Source organism: Salarias fasciatus, chromosome 14 (genome assembly GCF_902148845.1).
Source record: "Salarias fasciatus chromosome 14, fSalaFa1.1, whole genome shotgun sequence".
Classification (NCBI taxonomy): domain Eukaryota; kingdom Metazoa; phylum Chordata; class Actinopteri; order Blenniiformes; family Blenniidae; genus Salarias; species Salarias fasciatus.
In genome coordinates this window covers 28,121,998-28,143,136 of record NC_043758.1, presented here as the reverse complement: position 1 = coordinate 28,143,136, position 21,139 = coordinate 28,121,998, and the positions used below count along the sequence as shown (strand labels likewise).

The following is a 21,139-nucleotide window of genomic DNA, read 5'->3' as shown; positions in this document are numbered from 1 at the left end:
ATGATGGAACTGAAGATCCAGCTGATCCCCACAGGAGAGATCATCCTGTCTCCGGGGATGAATGGAGAAAACTACTGCCACGGCTGCAAGGTGGGTTCACACACGTTCTGCTCCTAACGGAGGTCACAGAGTTCAGTCTGTCCGGGATCGGAGGAGTTTCAGCTCACTGCTCAGTTCAGCAACACCCTCAATGTTACCTCTGGTCAGTGCGTCAGTGTTTTGGGTATTTAAAGACTCTGATTTCCTCAAACATAAGAATGAAATTAGTGATTTATGAAAGGAATTACCTGCTGGCTTGATGCCGCGATGGTCGAGTCTGATAGAAGTAACTACCAAGGAAGAGTTTATGTTAATAAATTAACCAGCTTAACCAGCTAATGAGGCTTATGTTTGTTTTTCATTATTCTTTTAAAGATAGACAAATCAGCACAGAATCTTCAGTTTAGTGAAGATGTTCTTGTTGCCAGCTGGCCCCCCTCAACTTTTATTTGCTCACTTTTTCAAAAAAAAATCTTTCCTATGTTCTAGACTTTCGTAGATGATGTGGTGTGTAATCCCATTTCTATTCTCTTTTCAGAAGCTTTGACTATTTGCGACACATGCTCCTGTGTTGCATCTTTTTGCCAATTCATTCACTTTAATATGTTTGATCATTTTCTCTGAAATTTCTCAAAACTCATGTTAAATGAATGAATTATGTCATTCTTGCTAAAGTTCAGCTTGAAACTGAATGTTAGCCAATTTGATCACTTGATTAAGTAATTTGCAGAACTTTTAAATTTGAGTTTAAAAATCAGCGTGCTAACGATCGTCAATCAGGACTTGTTCTTCACTGGAAGCTTCAACTTCTGATTATACTAATGTTCTGAGATGTAAAACACAACCAGAAAACATCTGTTTGCATCTCAGGATAAGCTCTAATAATGCAATTTGATTTAATTGATTACATTATGAAATGGGTTCATGAAATTAAATTTGTTACAGTCTCTTCTCATCCTGCTCATGGAGCTAACAGCTAGCATCAGGGCTAGCTTACGTTTAACATATGTCTAGCTATAACTAGCATTAGCAGTAACCTGCGTCCATAGTAGCTGTGATTAGCATTAGCAGGAATGACTAGCGGTTAGCTTCCATTTGTCAGAGCTTTGTGTTATTTTTTTGTTTCAGGTGTTTCATTACTGCTTTGTCTCGTTGTTGTTAGCTCATGAATTAGTCGCTAATGAGAAGTGTTGTTTTAGATTTTAGAGCATCTTCCTCCCACAGCAGCACTACATCAATACTGTAAGATAACGGAGCTCAGTGGTTACTTTCCAGAGTACTTCCTCTTAATTTGCAGCGATGTAGTAAAGTTGTTGCACTTGTGGCGGTTTGCGTGCGGCTCTCGATGACGTGCTGCAGCGTGCGCACGCTCAGTCCGAGCAGCTGATAATCCACATGCGCACAATCCGAGGAATGAGGGAGTGAGGGCAGCACTCCCTCTGCACAGCTGAGGAGGGGGAAGAATGTGGGGGAAGCAGCAGGCTGGTCCATGATGGGGGAGGAGGGGGGAGGAAGGCGGGAGGAATGTACTGTAGGACAGACCGGAGGAAACGACAAAGACATTCCAGCTCTCGCCTTCATTTGTTCCCCCTGCTCACATTCCTGCCAGGTCAGCTCAGCCCGGCGCTCTGGAAGTGTGTGAAAGGTGTGAGTCAGAAACTGTCCTGCCCTCCCTCTGAGGGGGGTATCAGGGGCATTTTGAAGAGATCAGGGCAGTTCAAACCTGAGGCCAGAGTTACGCCGCAGTGTTTCGGGTGAAAACACATCTTTTCCACATTCTAGTTTTGGAAAAGTTTCATGTTTACATGGCAGCGTTTTGAAAACAGTGTAGTTTTCATGTCGGGCCACTAGTGGGGGCTGTTACTTATTCTTGGAATGAAACCATACCACATACGTGCGCACAGAACAATGGTCAATAAAAGTTAACAATGGGAGTCCTTGGACAGGCGATGAAGTTGGATTGCTGACGCTGCTGTGGGAGATATGATCACAAACTAATCACACGTCTTCAGTCCACTTGGGGAAGTTCCTGTTTTTCCTGCACTGACCAGCCCGAGAGGTGCAGCCGCATTACGCCGCTCCAGGGAGCTGATTGGGCTTTAGAGCCTTTCTCAGGGACCCACGCCGGCGACGTGTCGGCTGTGGGATTCCTAACCTGTGAAATCCTGAAACCTACAGTCTACAGAAACTACAGTCAACGGTCATCCAAACTGGAGGGAAGATGTATTAAAATTAATCAAAGTAATGTGGCTGACTACACTTTGAGTTTATCCTCATTTTATATTTTGTTTTTCCTATTATTTATGTGTTTAAAACTAGTTTCAATATGAATAATAATAAAGCTTTAGGGCATTTGTAGTTCTACTTCACAACACACACAATTACTCTCTCTCTTTCTCTCTCTCTCTCTCTCTCTCTCTCTGTGCGCGCGCGCGCGCGTGTGTGTGTGTGTGTGCTGCCCCCCTGTGGCTCTCCTGAGTCACTGCAGCTGTGACCCTGAGGTGACCTTCAGAAGTTTCATGTTGAATCTTTAGTTTGTCCTGAAGGCACATTCACGGGAAAAGGCCAAGTGGGCTGTCTACAAAACAAAGGAATCTAAAATATAAAACATGTTTTGGGTTATTTCATGACTGGTTATATTTCTCGTATAACATTATTTTTTAATTTCTAATGAAACTCTACAGTTCCACAGCTATGTGTATACTGTATATAACTATTGTAAGTGTTAAATGAATTTTCCAGCATCACCTTGGGCCTCAGCAGTTCTCCACAAATGATGAATTGTGACATTTCCGAACAAACAGGACAGAATAGTTTCAGGATGGAGCCTTGTTGTGTTGGTTTCCATCAGGAAGCCTCTTCACACGCTGCGGTGATTCAATCCTGGATTCTGCACAAAGGGTCATATTCTGTTATCTTGTCTTGGAGGGGATCTGTGGCCAAATGCACACAGACAGAAGATGTATTAAATCAAAGTTTGATGGGATCATGTCCAATAACTGAATGAGTTCTCTTTTGAAAGAGGAGCATGTGTGAATGTTTTTGGTGCAAAAAAAATGACACTTTTTTTTTTATTTATCAAGGTTGTTCTTCCTTTGAGCTTCTGTTTCACAGAGATTTTGTACATAGAATGTAATCTGTACCGACCTGACCTGTGTCCTGCATTGGAGCTGTGAAGCTGCAGTGATCTGCACGAGACAGCAGAGGGAGGGAGAACCCTTTGGAACACGCGCACGGCGCGCGATCACCGCTGCAGTTTGACGTGAACGTAGAAAACGTGCAGTAGTACGTCGCAGAGGACACACCTTTTATGAAAGATGGATTGTGGACACATCTGCTTATTTAGCGCCTGTTTGGACCTTTAACTCAGATTAATCCCACGCGGATGGCGCTAGATTAGATTAGAATAATAATTTGCAGTCATGCAGGTTTCGTCGCTGTCACCTAAAAGTTGTGGGTCGTGGTGTGGGCGTCGTAAAAACAAAACATTAAAAGTGTGTAAATTGTGTAAACTGAAATGTGGAGTCGGGCTGGCTCCGGGGTGCCTCGGATCGGGTCGGGGCTGCAGGAGCAGCGGGAGGCGGTCTGCTGAACTTCCTGGTGCGGCCCTGCAGTGACAGAGGAGGGAGGCGGGTGGAAGTCACCGCGCGGCGCAACGGGAACTCGAGACGCTGCGTGCAGACAGCTCAGTGCCGCGCGATTAACTGGCGATCTGATTGTGGCGTGAGGAGCGGGAGGAGGTGTGTGTGTGTGGGTGTGGGTGTGTGTGCGGGTGGGTGGGTGTGCGCGCTCATTACGCAGAGGCGGTGGGGCGCAGAGCGCACAGTGGGAGGGCCCGGAGAGACACCGGAGCGAGACACCCGGCAGGACACACACGCTTCCTGCAGACACACGCACGCTCACGCGCTGAGTCTCCCCGCGGAGCTGCTCGGATACAAATCTCACGCGCCGTCTTTGACCTCGTCTCTTCTTCAGGTACGTTTACGCACGGTCTCCCTCCTCCTGTTAACTTTCTCAGCAGCGTCCGCTCAGTCATTTTTTAAAGCTGTATCCTCACGTTTTTTTTTTTTTTTGAGGGACAGTATGAACCGTTCTCCACTTCTGGATCTTTTCTAAAGGACAGTCTGTTCGGTGTCTTTGGTATCTTGATCCGTTTTTACGCGCCCCGCTGCGTCTTGAGGGTGAACCTCGCTGCGCACTGGAGCGAACTCAAGTTGAAAACTAAAGTGTCAAAGAAAAAGTGTTACAGTAGCTTCTGGGCGTGTGCCGATTCCACGAGTGAATTCACGGCATCGATCTGCTCATTCTGTCGTTTCTCTGAGGATAAATCTGACGTTTCGAGTGAAGCTTTCTCTCCTGACAGCTGTTTATTTTTCTACTTGCTTTTTTGGCTCGTCCGCAGTTTTACACACGAGCGGATCTGGCGTGAAATCCTTCAATCCCGGGTTGTCTTTTTATAGAGGCCCAGACAGAAGATAGATTAAGCGTGTTAACTAAACACCTCGCAGCCTGGCACACCTGAGGACAAAGGTGCTGCTGCAGCTTTATCAGCGTTATTGACCTCTGAGTGAAGGCCCGCCCCTTCCCCTGCAGGATGGAGGCGCTTTTACCTGTAGATCAGGTCAGAGGTTCCCTGAATCCATGGATCCAGCTCTTTCGGTCAGTTTAGTGTTGGACATCCCTGGATGAGACGGGGGTGAAGCTGCAGGTGAGCCAGCTGGCTCTGAGCGCCCCCACCCCCTCTGTGTTAAAGCTGACAGTTGTCTTCAGCTGTCAGTCTCAAGCTGAGAAAGTGTCTCTGCCCCCGCTGACGGAGGCTTTGAGATCCACCTGTTCACGTGTGTGAGGCGACCACACAGCCGACGGCAGGAAGTCCGGGCAGAGTAATACCTGAACGGTGGGGAAGTTTTGTGCTTGAGAGTTTGTATACGTGGAGAAGCGAGTCGGCGCTGGGCGGGCAGCCGACTGGCTGCTTGAAGGTCGTCTGTGGGTCAGGACCTCTGGCTGTAAACTCCTTTTGAATGGTTATTGGAGATGATTGGCGAGCGTGGAGGTCACTCAGTCACTGTGCTGTGTGATCCAGCAGACCGCTGTCGATACTTTTTTCCAAAGCTGTTGCCCCAGTTGGATTCTCACCGGAGAGCCGGATTTAGCTCCTCTTTCCACTGGACTGATGTGGGGCAGATGCTGGAAGTTGGGTTCTCTTTCTTTATTTTTCTGACTTTCTCCAGGGTATTTCTGGTTCGTGGCTGCGGTGGAGTCGTGGTGTTTGGACGCTTTGAGGTTGGAATGAGATTTAACCGCTGGATGTGTTCCTTTCCTGATCCTACACGGTTGAGCTTTTCCCGTTTGGCTCTGCATTCCTGGTCAACTCAGCATGGGTGTTGGAGACAGTTATTAGGTTCTAGATCAGGGTTTCCCAACCCTGGTCCTCAGGGAACACTATCCTGCATGTTTTGGATGTTTCCCTCTTCCAACACACCTGATTCACATGACCAGCTCGTTATCAAGCTCTGCAGAAGCCTAGTAACAATCCTGATCATTTGGATCAGGTGTGTTGGAAGAGGGAAACATCCAAAACATGCAGGATAGTGTTCCCCGAGGACCAGGGTTGGGAAACCCTGTTCTAGATGATGCCAAGTCCAGCCTGGTTGACTTTTTTTTTGCTTTGTTTTTACAAATGGAAGCTTTTGAATGAAATGTTCTGAGTATAAAAACTCGGATATTCCAGAAATGAAACACAAGATATCGCCTTAGAGCTCCAAAAAGACCGTAACAAGAAGCTAGAAGATCTCAGAGACACAAAACAATGACATAAAGAATCTCAAACTACCCCAATGAGATGTATAAGGCCCAAACTACTGCAAGATCATGTTAAAAAGTCTTCAGAAAGACTTAAAGTATAAGATGAAGCCAAGAAATGAACCTTGGACTGATGCAAAATGACCACATCCATCTGGAGTATTACCCCTTGAGATCTGTAAAACTACCTGAAGGAAGTAGAAAACATGAGTAAATTGCCCAAGCTGAGCAACAAAAACAATAGACATAACTTTAAAGAGGCAGAAAGTTCAATAGAAACCCTCGGTGACTCACCAGTGCACTCAGCCTCATTCTGGCGGATGTTGTTCCTGCCGTTGACAGGCTGAAGGTTTTTCCTCCTGCATCCTGGGAGAGACCCCACAGGACACAGCTGCCCCCCCCTTGGCCGGTAGCCAGAGCTCCACCCTCCAGCAGGAAACACACACACACACACTTACACCTGTGTACTTGAACCATGATGCAGGAAGTCCTCCGGCTTGGTTTCCACTCTGACCTTCTGGAGCGTCTCTTTCGGGACTCGTAGTTGTCGCCTGGCGATGAGGCCGGTGAAGACGCTGTCGTCACGCTGAGGGAAGTGAACACTTGAATGAATGAAAAGAGGAGGAAACACGAGGAAGGTCTGTGGGTGGGACACCGGACAGAGGACCCGGGGAACACCGCCTCGTCCCTGACCGAGCGTCTCCTCCTGTCTGTGTGAGATTTACTGGTGTCCAGCGGTGAAATGTCGCACGGAAATCAGTGAATGCAACTTTTCTAACACACACAGAGTGTCTCCCATCATATCCACAGATTATTTAAACATTTTAATACTTTGTTCACACAAACTGGAGCGTAAAACCTGAAATGTTGCCTCCAGATTTGATGAAAGTTTGGTAGAAGCAGTGTGAACTTCAGGAAAGTACAAGATCACTGAAAAACAACCTTTAACCATGCAAGAGAAGGTTTTTACCCCCTGATTTTTTTATTTTTAGAGTTCATACAGCCTTGTTTTTCAATGATAAATCCATGCTAATGCAGCTGCAGGCAAACCAAAACCAGCCGGCTGCAGCTTCATCGCTTCCCAAATAAGCCATTCCTCCTGCAGACTGTTTAGTCGAGGGGGATCGAACTTGCACAGCTCCCCGTTGGGTCGTGAGGCTCACAGCTGCTCCTCCACCTGCACGTCAAGTGGAACACGGCCGGTTTCGAACCGGGCATCGCGGACCCGAGCGGGGCGATCCGGCTGAGCTCAGCACATATGGCGCTGATAACATTCAGCACAGATAAGGCATCAGATGAAGCTGGAACAGCCCTGATAACGAGCCAGTGGAAGTGGATTCATGGCCTTTGTATTTATTTCATAACAGGATCAACAATCGAGAGCTGATCTGTTTTATTGGTGAAGCTGATTGCTGATGTTGAGTCAGCAGACTAGCTGTACTGTATAAAAGTTAATGTTTCTCCTATCAAAACCTACTAAACTCCTCCTGTTAGCTTTAAGTTTTAAGCACTTCTCTTTTTTTTCCCAGCTGATTTTAACTCTCCGAACTACTTCAGTATTTTGAAACTTCCTGTGAGCTCCAGCTTAGGAATGAGATGGGGAGACGTGATAATGAGATCAGACTGAAGGAGACCTGACTGGTCATGTTGGAGGCATGTGTGTCACTGTTTACACGGTGGCCGCCGCTTCGGTGCATGTAGGAGTCACACCAGGAAGTGGGAATGAGCTGAAGACATTTAAAGAGGTCTGAAGGCTAAAAATAAAACCAAACGTCACAACCCAGAAATGATGTGGAGTCTGGTTGTGTTCGAGCATGAGATTCCAGGAGTGTCCGTGCTCATTTGCATGGAACCGAACACGTTTGTGGTCAGATTTCATCTCGATTCAGTCACGTGACAATTCCAACAACTGGTTGATATTTCCCACAAATTTGACCATTTATGGAAACTGAACACCAAAACACTGGAATACATTTAGCAGTTTCAGCAAATGGTTCTTTTTGTCAGTACCTTTCTCAGTTTCAGAGAGCAGCGTTAGTTTTAAACAGGCAAATTTAATCAAACCTCCTGACTGCAGTTACATAATATTAACATCAGGTTGAGGTGTGATCATTTTTCAAATGTTTCAACCTGAAAATCTGCTTACTGAGTGCAAACAGCAATGGGCCACCAGCTGCTGCAGGGTTGACCTTTTTGTGGGTTGTGAACATTTGATCCTCGTGACCTCCAAACCAAATTGTGACCTAGGAAATAGAACATAATGACTGATTGAAATTTCTGCACTTACTTTTCATTAAAATGGTCGAAGGTTTCTTATTTTTCATCATCATCATCCATCATATTGCTGTTGTTTGTGAAACCAACAGTTCAGAAATCACTGGAGGACTTGGCTGAAGTGTAACTTTTAATGTGAAAGCTTTTCTTGCGATCCAGATGTGAAAACTTGAGACGTGGTAGTGAGTGTGACTGTCGTCTTCTGTAGGATCCTCTGATAGGATGGAAGTGTTAATATCTGACAGTGAATCAGTGTGTGTGTGTGTGTTACCTGCGTGACGATGAGTCAGTACAGTCTTTGAGAATGTGTGTTTTTGTGTGTGTGTGTGTGTGTGTGAGCCTGATGAGATTGGAGCCCCCTTTCTGCTGGCAGCTGCTTTCACTTTTCCATGCGATTCTTTCCCACATCTGGATGGAAGGCGGCCTCGCCCTGCTGGGAATAAAAGCTGAGAGCGACGGCGTCCTTCTCCTGCGCTCTGATTCAGCCCTGAGCGCTGTGGGACTGGAAAGCACCCTGGACATGAGTCAAACTGCACGCCAGCCTCACTGCCATTTTTGTCCATGCGGTGTGACTGCAGCAGATGGGAACCGGTCGGATGATGTAAATATAAAGGCTCTTCGTATAATAAAAGCAACTCGACTGTTGGGACTTGTTGCTAAAAATTCCTCTAAATCTGTATTTATATTACAGAGCTCATGAAAATAGATGTCTAAAAAAAAAATCATTAGATATACAGTTTATCTCAAAACCAAAACTGTCCCACTGGGTTATTTATCGTCAGTAAAGTGGAAACTGGGGCTGCAGGATGTCAGGTACATTGTAATGACGGTGATGAGGAAGCAGTTTATTGCTGTTCAGTCAGTTTTTTTGCGATACATGCATTTATCACATTGATCCATCGATAATGCTGCGATTCATTGTGAAACCTCACTTTGAGACGATGCAGCGTTGCGTAACGTGAACAGTTGGAGTAGTCGAACCCGATAGCCGAGCTTTAACCGCACAGTCTAGACTCTAGTGGTTTTTTTGGCCGATGCGACGATAATCGGGATGATTGGATCTCTTACGTAAGCCCGTCCCTTCGTCCACGTCCCGCCGCCGTTGGAGTCCGCGGCACTCGGGACACAGAGCTCATTCATGTTTACTCACCGCTCTGCTGACTAAACCACTTCCTAATCCCGGCCGGTCGTACACACTCCGTCACCTGCACACCTGCACGGGGATTAGCCTCGGCGCTACGAGATGACCGCTAATCCCATCTCATCTGCTCTCGCACTACGATGGCACACGGAGCTGGAGGATCTCAGGGAGGGCTTAGCGTCTGTTTCTGTAATTCTGTTTAACATTTCTGATATTTTACAGGGCCGCTGGAATGCAAATATTTTGCTTTTCCAAGGTTCGTTAGATGTTCGCCGAGCTCTTAACCTCTGTGTTAGATACAATAATCCATGTACAGTGATGGGTATTTATCTCAATCCCTCTTAATGTGAGTCTCTGTGTTCCAGCTCTGCCTCCCACACATGGAGAAGGTAGGTGGTCTGTTAAATAAGACCCCCACCCCCACCCCCACCAGCTCCTCCATCCCTGCACACACACTGTGAACCATCCTCGATCACCTGCATCAGTGAATCCACCCCGATTGGTTCTCCAGGACACCCCGCCCTCATGAGAGTCCCCGCTGTCAACCCCCCTTTCAATCTCCTGTTCCACTATTTTTAGCCGGCCGGGAGTCTCTCGCTCAGGTTCTAATGTGAGAGAAGAGTATCAGGAGAAACATGAGCGTCGCAGCCAAGACGCAAGGCCGATGATATGATTCAGACTCGAGGAAAAGTCACTTTCAATCATGTAAAACCTACAAGGAGCGTCAGATCTTTGGCCAATTTTACCCTAAATAAAAATCAATGGTATAATAACGTACTGCTGAAAGTTTGAGAAGTTCTTGCCTGATTCAAGTAGCATTTCAAAACTTTAGAAAATGTGGGTAAATATCCTCTCAATTTACATTTACTATTAAATTCTATTAAGAATGTTTAACAATAATTTGAAGGGAAAATGTAGAAAGCCGTAACTGAAGGTGTGAAAGCTTAATGAATATAGAATAAAGAAAAACGACTGGTGTTATTGTAACCACTGAGAATACAGCCTGTGCAGCAATATTTCTCAATATGGTTGACAATTTATTTATATATATATATCAACTTTATAATATTCAAAATGGCACATTTATATCTCCATTGGCTATCGTTGCATTGCTGGTTGCTGCAACATTGGGTTCGGTTTTACATTTGGAGTTTTTCTTCATTAGTGTATTGTTTGGAATGAATGCTTCTCACAAGCTCAAAGAGTTCCTTTAGCCTTGTGAAACAGGAAACGTTTCTGCTCTTGTGACCTCTGTTCAGCTACAAAAACACAGCAGATTGTATGGATTTTGTCAAAATACACCCTAATCATCATTGTCTCAAAGAAAAAAAAAACAATTCAGGAGTGAAACTCAGTGGAAATAACTTTTTTTTTTTCCATTGCCTTGAGACTTGTGACTAATCAATGTCCTTGGTGGAGCCGCTCTCGGTATGGTTAACCTTTAACTTGTGGATCTTTGATAAAGTTGCTGCACAGGCAGGCGTGGCCTTGGACCTACTGAGAGGAGTGTTGTGAAAGGAGAGTGTGAGAAGGAAGGCGAGAAGCATTTATTATAACGCAGATCAAATAACTGTAATCTGTGAAGTGGCAGGGGAGAAATCAGGCGCGGCGTCGGAGCAGGAAACAACCGATGTACAGCAAAGGAATTCATGAAGACCAGTAATCCTGTAGTCCTGTAATCTGAGTCCAGGACTCCCTTTGGTATGTAACGTGACGGTATGCTGGAGTGCACACCAATGTAAATTGTATATAAGCAGCAGTTCTCACAAAAAAACGAGTACAGCTGAGGTTAATAAAAGTTCCACAGCTCCACATGATGCATTCATGCTCTATGCCTGACTGCAACAGATCAGCAGCACAGAAATCAAGAAAAATGAACACAAACAGTAAAGTGAACAACTGTTCTGCTTCTGCAACGTCTCAGTGAGTCTCTACAATGGGTTTTAAAGCCTGATTTACAAAGAGCTTGCACATACCGAGGTGCATTGCATGACCTTACAGTTTGCATACATTGTCCAGCTGATCGACTAAGAATCATGCACAAACAGGAGCATTCAAATGAGGGTTTTGTGTGCATTAGGCCCCTTTTACATGACAACAACTTGTGAAATCTACAACCTTGGAGTTGACATGTTGATGGAGGGAGCTATCGTCTCAACAGTAGAGAAAATATTGAGGTTACTCAACACTGTCAAGTGAAAACGAGAAATTCTCTTCTGCACTTTTGTTTTCCGTTTACACGACAACGATGCTCGGGATAACTGAAAATGCAACTTTTGAAAACAGTTCCAGAGGTGGAAACACTCACTGTGCATGCTCACCATGTACACAGTAAATACTACTTCTCCACATGCATGACTGGATAAACATTAACAACAATGGCGGCTTCCAGAGTGTTCTGACTCCTGGTCTATAATCTCCTGGAACTTGGTGGTTTTATTTTGAAAGTCTCCCAGAAGAGCAGCCCCATTTCTGTCCATATGAATGCGTGTACTCACCACTATTAATGCTTAATGTTCTCTGCATGCATGGATGTGTGTGTGTCATCGCATTACAAAAACAAAACAGCACCCACTAGGGGCTTGGCATGATGACTATATTGTTTTCAGCATTTCTGCTCTTGCCATGGAAACGGACAATGTTGTCAAAATGTTGCCATGTAAATGTGGAACTTCTCTTAGACCAAAAAAGAAAACAAAAAATATGAAAAAAACTAATGTGTTTTCACTTGAAGCATCAAAGACCCAAGAAGAGGTAAAACACAGAAAACATCTCCGAATAAAATCAGCAAATAAAAGTTGTGGGGAGCCAGCTGAGCAAACGTCTCATGATCTGCTCTTCCTTTTCAAATTCATTAAAGACAAATGCAGTCGTTGCTCTTTGTGCGTTTATTTACCAATCTCCTTATATTGTTTTGCATGATCTGTAACTGATTGTTCCATATTTCTGAATGAAAGTCATGATTTAATCTTCAAATAAGAAGAACAAACACTCTGTCGTCAGCACCTTAAATTCCATAAGCTGCCAGGATATCCCAGCTATCTCCAGTATTTTTAGCCTCTTCACAGCTGCTGTGAGCCACATTCCTGTTTAAACGCAAATATCCACCCTACTATCTAACATACCGTGAAGCCCTGCCCAGTCTGAGATGGTAGATGTGTGCTGAGGAATCCTTCTCCCTTCAGGACGGAGAGTTCCAACAGCTGTCAATGAGATCTGCTCCCACTGGGATAAAATGATTGTGGGTGTGGTTCAGGGTGGAATTTCACTGACTACTTTTAACATAGTATTTGCTGAATGTGCCCATTAATTGTTGAGGGTAAATAGTTAATCATTTCAATGGGAACGTAGCGTTTACATCTTCTCACATGGGTTACGTTTAATTCTCTCACTGGAAGTGAGATGGAGTTTTGCTAAGAAACTCAGTGTTTGTGTAATTGTCTTTTTTTTTTTTTTTTAATTAACAGAGAATTATGGATGTCACAGCATGTGACTGGTGTACCAGATTCCAGAGTTTGAACGTTTTAATTCACATAAGTATAGCAAGATCTATGAATCAATAAATCTACGGCGGTCTGGTACCCACGCTGACTCTTTTCTGCTAACAGCAACATGGGAGATATCTTACTGTAAGTAAGTAGCATTCGAATGTGTCCCACATTAGTGCATGAGCAAAAGTTATTGCTCCACTTTGTAACAGCTGTCTGCATGCTGGTATTGATCTCATCTGTTTTGCTGCTGCATTAGTTCACTAATCTTTCTCTCAGTAAGCAGTAGAGCATCTTCCTCCCAGCTGTAGGTCACAGCAGCAGTAAAGCCGCAATCAAGAGTTAATTTCTGATGTGATTGATTACATTTGTACATTCAAAGTTTCTGTTGTCCGTTACTAATTTACCGTGAGTTACAAAGCTCTACACACAGATATCAACTTCTGTAACGAGTTGCGTGTTTTTTATGAATCGCTGGACCGTGACTCAGCAGTGCTCTTGATATAATCAGCAGTCTGTGTATTTATGAAATCTTTTGGAAAACTTTATGACTTCATTAATCTTGGACAGCCGCTGTTGATCTGAAGTGCACTGCTGTTATTAGCTTGTAGCATGTCGATATTTCCTCGTCTTCACTCCCACTCGCTGCAGTTCATCTGCTCTCTCTCAGGAGAGACCCGTCAGGTTTCATCCACGTGGGAACGGCTTCAAGGAGGAGGCTGCTTACCAGAACAGAAAATGTGCTTTTCTGTGGTGCAGTTGTGTGATTTCCGTCCCAGCGGCCGACCTCCGGGTGATAAATCTGACGTTACTACAAAGACGATGCACTGAACTGCCGTGATGGAGTCGAGGAGGAGAGGCTCTGTGTTTGGTTACTTTCTCCAGAGAGGCAGGAGCTGTTGCGGGTGAATTATCCCGGTCGTTCGTCAGGTCTAATGTAGGTGCCCGCTGACAGGTCAACAGCACTTTAATGAGAAGCCGACGGCCTCCGAAGAGTCGTCCATCCCACTGTCGCACTCTAAAAGCTGTATTTTTCTCTAAATACTCTCTCCTCTGGAGTTCTTCAGCATGAAAACGCAGAGAAAACGTTCCAAGATTTCACTCGCAGCTGAATCTGATCCCATAAGTTGGCCTGGTGGGTTTGTGTCCGCACTGTGAGGAGTCTGAATTTTCTCCCTGTGCATGCATGGCTGACTATTAATGATAAACTGAATAGGTTGCTTTCCAGGTAGGTTGAAAAAACAGATTTTCTTTATTTAATATTTGCTTATTGATTTTGACAATTTTTTAATCTAAGAAAACGAACAAGTGTTTTTGCAGGGCAGTAATGTGTCTCTTTCCCAATCATCAGGCGTTGTTTTCTAGCTGTTAATAAAGCCTAATCAGCTAAAGAGGAACTCCTCCATGTAAACAGGAAATTCACTGTTTGGAAACTGCAGCTTGGTCTGAGCGGCCACAATGCTGCACAAATGCAGCAGACCGTGAGCGTGTTTATGCGCTCAATTTTTTGCCATCGGTTCAATCAGATGAAACGTTTCCTTATTTACTCTGAGAGCATCATTGAGTGCCTATTTTTGCACAGAAAGGCGAGGAAAAAAGTTTCAAGCTGGAACTACACATTTTTTATGTTGGGAAAAAAAACAGTAGACATTAAAACTAATATCAGACTTTATTTTGAGTCACTTTAGGAGATGCCATCTGATTCCAAGGTTCAATAATTATATTTAGGATGTTTACAGGGCTAAACAAAATAGACTAATACAAAAATAGAAAATGAGACTAACAGAAAAATACAAGAAAACACTATTTTGCAATTCTTGAAAAAAATGTTAAAAGATGGATGAAGAGGTTTGGATCAGGAAAGGTTAGGAGGAGGATATTATAGAGCGAGGCTGCGAAAGGGCCGACGTGCCGCAGGCAGGAGGAGGGTGGGAAATGAGGTTAAATTGTTCACAGTGTTTGGAGTTCCTCCTGAGCAAGTCTCCACCTGCCCTGCTGCTATTGAAGGGCAGGTCGGCTGTGGGAGCGTACGTGTGTGCGCGACGTCTTCAGTTCAGTAACAAGAGTCATTCGTTCCGCTTCCTGCTCGCTCGTTTTATTTCTTTAGAGCCGAGTTAAAAGTTTTGATGAGAATAGGAACAATAGATAACTTTTTAAAATGCTGCTTCTAACAAGCTTTTCTAACAAGCACGATGCGTTTTCATTTGAAACGCAGTTGTGTGAACGGGGCCATTCGGGGACAACTTAGATGCAGCGCTGCAGATCACAACATCAGGAAACATAGCTAGCTAGCTGTAGCTCACGAGGCCATTGTAGCTGTGAATCGTTTCATCCTCTTCAAATAGTCTTTCAGCTGTAATCAATTTCTGGTCTGAATTTATTCATTTATTTATTTTTGCTGTTATACATTAAAAAGAAAAAAGTATTTCACACACCACATGGTCGTATTGGTTTCATTTACAGCAGCTGTAAAACCCTCGAGTTGAGAGCAGTGTGAATGAGGAGCGTGGTGTTTCGGGTACAGCCACATATATCTGTTTCTGTCTGGCTCTGGTAGAAGATTGGAGGCGAAGGTCTTTGCAAACTCTGTCGAAGGGACACACAGAAATCACCTCTGCAATTTCTGCCTCCGGCCCGGGATCATGTCTTTATGGACGACTCTAGACGCTTGAGGAAATGCCTGCATGACCAAAGCGCCGCCACAGTGGAAATGTGTGTGAAGGATGTGGAGTGTCTCCATATTTGGTCTGTGCAAAGCTTAAAAAAAAAAAAAAAAGTTCAGCTCAGTTTCCTCTATTAGCTTCTTTTAAATCTGCGGCTGGTTTCTTTTATCGTTCAGTCGCCCATCTGCTCACAGTGGCGGAATGACACTGTCATGGTCTGGTGTACACACACACACTCTCACACACACTCACACGCAGACAATAACACACCAACTGTGGCGTTTGAATGAACCTGGCCCAGCGAGGGCAGCAGGAGACGCACACACACACTCACACACTAAGTTTGTATTAGAAAGAGAGTAACAGGAACAGCCTGAGTGTGTTTGGCTTGTGGGAACACCCCCCCCCCCCCCCCCCCCCCCCTCACAGATTGCAAGTTATGTCAGAAAACACACACACACACACACACATACATTTCATATCTCCTCTGCACTGTGACACTTTCACCATCTGTCACCGGCTTCCTGCTTCTCATCCTCTTTTTTGATACTTCTCATCGTATTTCGGTGGCTGTCTTCTGCCCGCTCCTCTCGTCCATTCTCCGCTCTTGTTCGCCGCCCACATGGCTCGCATTCTTCGGCTCTGACATCACGCCCGCCCTGTGCTGCCATTTATTTTTTCTCTTCATTTTTTGGTGTTTCTCTCCCTTTGGTCAGCCGCCTCCTTCAGCAGCTCTCAAACCTTCACTTTTCTGCCACTGTGGTCCTGGAAATGTTCACAATGTGGTTTGGAGAGGTCGCCATGTCTGGCTGATGGAAGACGTTATGACAAATCGATTTTGCACTGTTGTTAAAGATGGTTGTGAAGAACAATATCTCACTTTCATAATCACTGAGATGTTTTAATTTAAGTCCTAAATTAGTGCAAGAGTTGGTCATTGTGAAGTCAAAGGGTTTTGGGGATTAGGATTAGGGCTAATGTGGGCTAAGTGTTTGAGGCTCGGATTAGGCACTGGGACTGAGGCGTCGGTCTAAAACACTGCTCCTTAACCATCAGGACCCTGCGTGTTTTAAATACCTCGCTCTTCCAACACACACGATTCAAATAAAACAGTCCTCGTCTAACTCCGCTGATCTGGTCATCTGTGTTCAGCTAGACAGACGTTGAAAACGTAGATCCTAAATTAAACTGGGGTTACTAGGGGCAAGGGTTAAGGGCTGCAATTACTGTTAGGGGCCTTGGATTAAGGTTAATTGTTGGACTTACGTTTCAAGTTAGGTGTCTGGGGGCTTGAATCAAGGTATCCCATTAGGTGTCTGTTGGTTTTTAGACCAATAGGTTGTTCGATTACTTTTCTGAAATGTGATGAGGTCTGGGTGTGTTTGCCTCAGAGGGAACAGTTGTACCAATTCCTTTAAAATTCCTGCAGGATTTCTAAAGATATTGTGCCAACGATGCCAATGGTGACCTTGAGCAAAGGTACACCCTGCAGGCAGTGCAAGATGATCCAATGCACTGTAAGCAGTGTGCTGTATCATCTTCATTTTTCAGCTTGAATGCATTTGAGATGTGTCACCTGACCCGATACTGTGTACTCTGATCTCTAGACCAGTAGGCCCCATTACAAGAATTATAAATGCGGCAAAATTTCATAGAACTACTCTTCAATACTGGCTTTATCCGAAGGTCGGGATTGAAGAAAGTGACGTCTGTCTAAGCTGACACTGGGGAGAGTGCGCCTCGGATAAAGATATACAGTCACACACACCTCTGATCACACCTTCATGACATGTAGAGCCACCAGTTTCATGTCTGCTGAAATGCTCTCTTGTTGTGAGGTTGCAGTCTGTCCTTCGTAGTCCCTGATAAGGCTTCATGTTATCAGGTGAGCTTATGATATACAGTAGATACTGAGTCCTGTGACAGTGATATGATTTGGGAATATAAACACCTAATAGTGGTGTTTCTCTTGTTCCCCATTTACACCAACTGTAAAATTGAAGATCCCTCCCTGTCGTTTTTGGCTAGTTTCCCTTGATTCTGACTTGTACCCAGCGGCCACCAGGGATCACACAATTGTTAATTGATGAAACATTTTGGAGTAGCTATTGACACAGTTCTCATTTCAAAGTCATCATTTTGAATTTGCAGAACATGCACAGTGCATGAAATATGTTTTGCAAGAAAGATATTTTGCATGCCGATGTTGCAATGATGACATATTTGCAATATACTATTGCAAATATACTATTAATATACTATTATTCACTTACTACTCATCAATCTTTCACAGTCTTCAGACATTCCTGAAACTGGCTTTGGGCATATACAAAACCAAGGACTTTGAGTTTGGTCAGTTAGCTGTCAAAGCTAGCTACAACTTTCAATCCGGCGCTCAGCGAGAGGAGATAGCGATGCTGTGACAGTCTGGCTAACATCAATTTCCTGTTCCAATCGTTGTGTGTTAGAGGAGTAATGTGCAGATTTACAGCAGCTTGCAGCGAGCTTTTAGCGGTTCAAAGAGGTGCATGGAGACGCTTTGGATTCTTCATTCATGAGATGATTTGTTGCCAGCGGGTGAAGGTTTGATCCCCTTCTGGCTTTCGTCCTGTAGAATTCATTGACAGCAAAGGGAGGCCAAGAGTTCATGTGAAAAATATCTAGTTAAAGCTTTTGTAATGACTTGTATTAGTACCAATTATAATGTCTTTGTTAAGCTGAAGGAGCCTGAAGAAATCCAGGCCTGCCGGAAAGCAACGACACAGAGACAAGCACAAAGAGACACGGCGAGGGATTGAAGAGTTATGCGCGTTTGCACTGCATGAATCTTTTTAATACTCGTAGGGATGGTGGGAAACGGCTTTCGAACCAGTAATCTCTCATTTATGCCTCCTTTATTGAGGATTTCACATGCAACACACATGGGAAGAAAGACTGGAAGATCAATCATAAGATAACTGCTGAGATGACTGAATCTCCCAGACTAGGTGTGTTCCTTATAAATATATGAGCTAATGAGTGCAGACATACTGAAGTTGGTTGAAAGCCAGTTTTAGAGTTACTCTCCCCACTGGGATATTTTAAACGGCATGTAAAGGGATTGTGGAAGCAGATGGAGTCATCATGGATATTATTCCAGAGAAGGAAGACCCTTCAGAGAGCATGAAACTCGTCACTCTCCCATTTAACTCGTCTTTCGGTGAGTGAACTCTCACCATTTGTCGAGTTTTTGTTCCAAAAGTTTATTCACTCACACGTCACAGCAGGAGACACTGTAGTAGTAATACAGTCTTCAATACTTTGGCCCTGTTTACACAGCATTTTCAAGTGAAAATGGAAAACTTTCATTGCATCACAGGCGTTTTGACACGACAACGGTGTCTGGAACCATTGGAAATGCGACTTTTTGAAAATGCACACACACCACAGCCGTAGTAAATAGAAAATCCAACGTGTTCGTCTGTCCATACAGATGTCCATGTACTCTTAATGATAATGTTTATTCTCTGTGTGTGTATGGTTTCATTATAGACGCAAACAACAGCATCAAATCATAGCCTGGCGTATTAATAACATTGCTTTCATTGTTTCTGCCGTTTCCATGGAAATGGACATCGCTTTTAAAATGTTGTGAAGCTTTTCTGAAAATCAAAATGCAAAAATACATTTTCACTTGCATTGTCATCTAAACGGGGCCTTAAATACCCATAAACTTTGAAAATGTATATCTTGGCTGAGTAAAATCTGCGAGGTTGAAGATGGACATGAAGTTGCTTTTCTGGCTGCAAGTACAGAAAGTGTTAATACCAGATCTGAATTTGATTTTTTTGTCCATCTTTTGGGGGAGGGGTTTGTTTCTCCTCAAAAAAACAAAAAAAACAAAACATTTTTGATGAGTAAGCATACTTGCTTGTGGGAAACCAGATGATTTTGTTTTTCATGATTTGTATTTTTTTTTTACTTTTTACTCGCATGCGTCAATTTTGAAAACCATGTTTTTGTTTCTCATCTTCAGTCGTGTAAACTTGGATCACGTTGCTCCCCCGTCGGCTGAACTGGCTCTCGGAACAGATGAGGGCGGTCGTGATCACGCAGTGTAACATATATAAACCTCCGTCATGGTGAGGGGGGTCAGACTGATGAAATCTTCACAGCTCAGGCTGAAACTGAACCGAGTGACCTCTCAGTCCAGGGCGTGCTCGTCATGATGCAACCGTGCAGCATCGATAGAAAAACTCATTTCCACGGCCAAGAAGGAACTGAGGAAATCAGTGATGTGGGCCGACACGACACATTCCTGCCAGAAGATGTTTAAAGGGAACATTCTCTACAACTGAGCAGCTCGTGCTGCTTTCTTTCACAGCTTAATAAGGCATTTTAATATCAAAGTAACAATTTAATCTCAAGTTATTTTTGTCAAAAGAGAACTTCAAGAAAAGAAAACTTTGAATGAAATGAAGGATCTCAACTTTATCTGAAGTGAAATCCATTTGACGTTTTCAATCCAGAACACAGAACAATCCGACTTATTTCAGAATAAAAGTCAAACCTCAGTCCTATAAAAGCGCAAAACACACATATAGATATGCACATCCATCTACACACACACACACATACATAAATATATATATATATATATATATATATATATATATATATATATATACACACACGCACACACACACACACACACACGTGTATATATATATATATAAAACAATAAATATTTTATGTGGGAAATAAAAGTAGCCAATAAAATGTCTGGGAATAAAGATGAAAATTCAGAATCTAAAGTAAGTTAAAAAGTGAAAAAAAAAATCCTGAATACATCAAATGAAAATATCTAATGATGTTATTAAAGATAAAATGAGACTGTATTACAAAGCTTCAATAGATACATTAGAGTCCATAAAGCCATAAATGTAAATTAATTAAAAGATTAAAATGTGCACTTGTCTAAATGCTCTCAGATCAACATCGGACCATAATAAAAGAGAACGGTGATAAAATTCCAGCATTTCTGAAGAGTCAGCTTTTAAACAAAAGGCTGCAGAGAGATGAAACATTTACTTCTAACTCAATTTAAGAATATAAACAACATAATTTCAGATTACAGCCATGATGATCAGTGAATGTGGTATCAGCTTGTCATTGCGCTTCAGCTTAACAAGGTCAGAGGCAATCATCAGACTAATTGATTCACTGCTTCATTGATCCTCAGTCATGGCTGTGGGTACAGTTTGGTGTCATTTCCCTGCGCGCATGCACATTGCCTCGTGCAGATGAATGTAGCAGCGGCACGCCACTTGTCCAGACACGGAGCAGCCACTGCAGGCTGACTTGAGCTGATTGTAACCTCTCGAGCAGTGATGAATGGACGAGCCCCAGCTCAGATGGCATGGAGTGGTGTGACGAAGGAAGTATTGCACAATGTTACCACATCAGTCCTTCATTGTAGCAGCTGAGGCTGAATGGACGAGTGGGAAGTCGTGCAGATCAGGACTCTGCAGGTCGCAGCAGTGACTCATGGTCTTTGGTAAACATCTGTAGATGCAACAGATATTGTGCAAGTAGCCAGTTTTCAATCTGAGCACTCACTGGCACTGACTGAGTTTTCACAATATAATTAAAAATGCATTTACTATGTGCAGCTCAGACAGTTTTACAACATGTTGTATTTTCATATGCAAATTATTTCAGTCGCAAAGAGTTTCACTGCTGAGAGAGCGCCT

General features: G+C 43.7%; 1 protein-coding gene across 2 annotated transcripts in view; it reads left to right on the top strand.

Annotated features, from left to right (window-relative positions):
- The window catches only part of LOC115401173 (unconventional myosin-Ic), a 56,529-nt gene continuing 35,390 nt past the window's right edge, over window positions 1-21,139 (top strand). Inside the window, exon 1 of one of the 2 annotated variants that reach the window (XM_030109375.1) lies at window positions 1-90. In XM_030109375.1, coding sequence (XP_029965235.1) covers window positions 1-90 — 90 coding nt within the window. Of the gene's footprint in view, window positions 91-3,891; window positions 4,015-21,139 lie in introns of those variants that run through there. The other variant, XM_030109378.1, reaches the window with a different exon arrangement.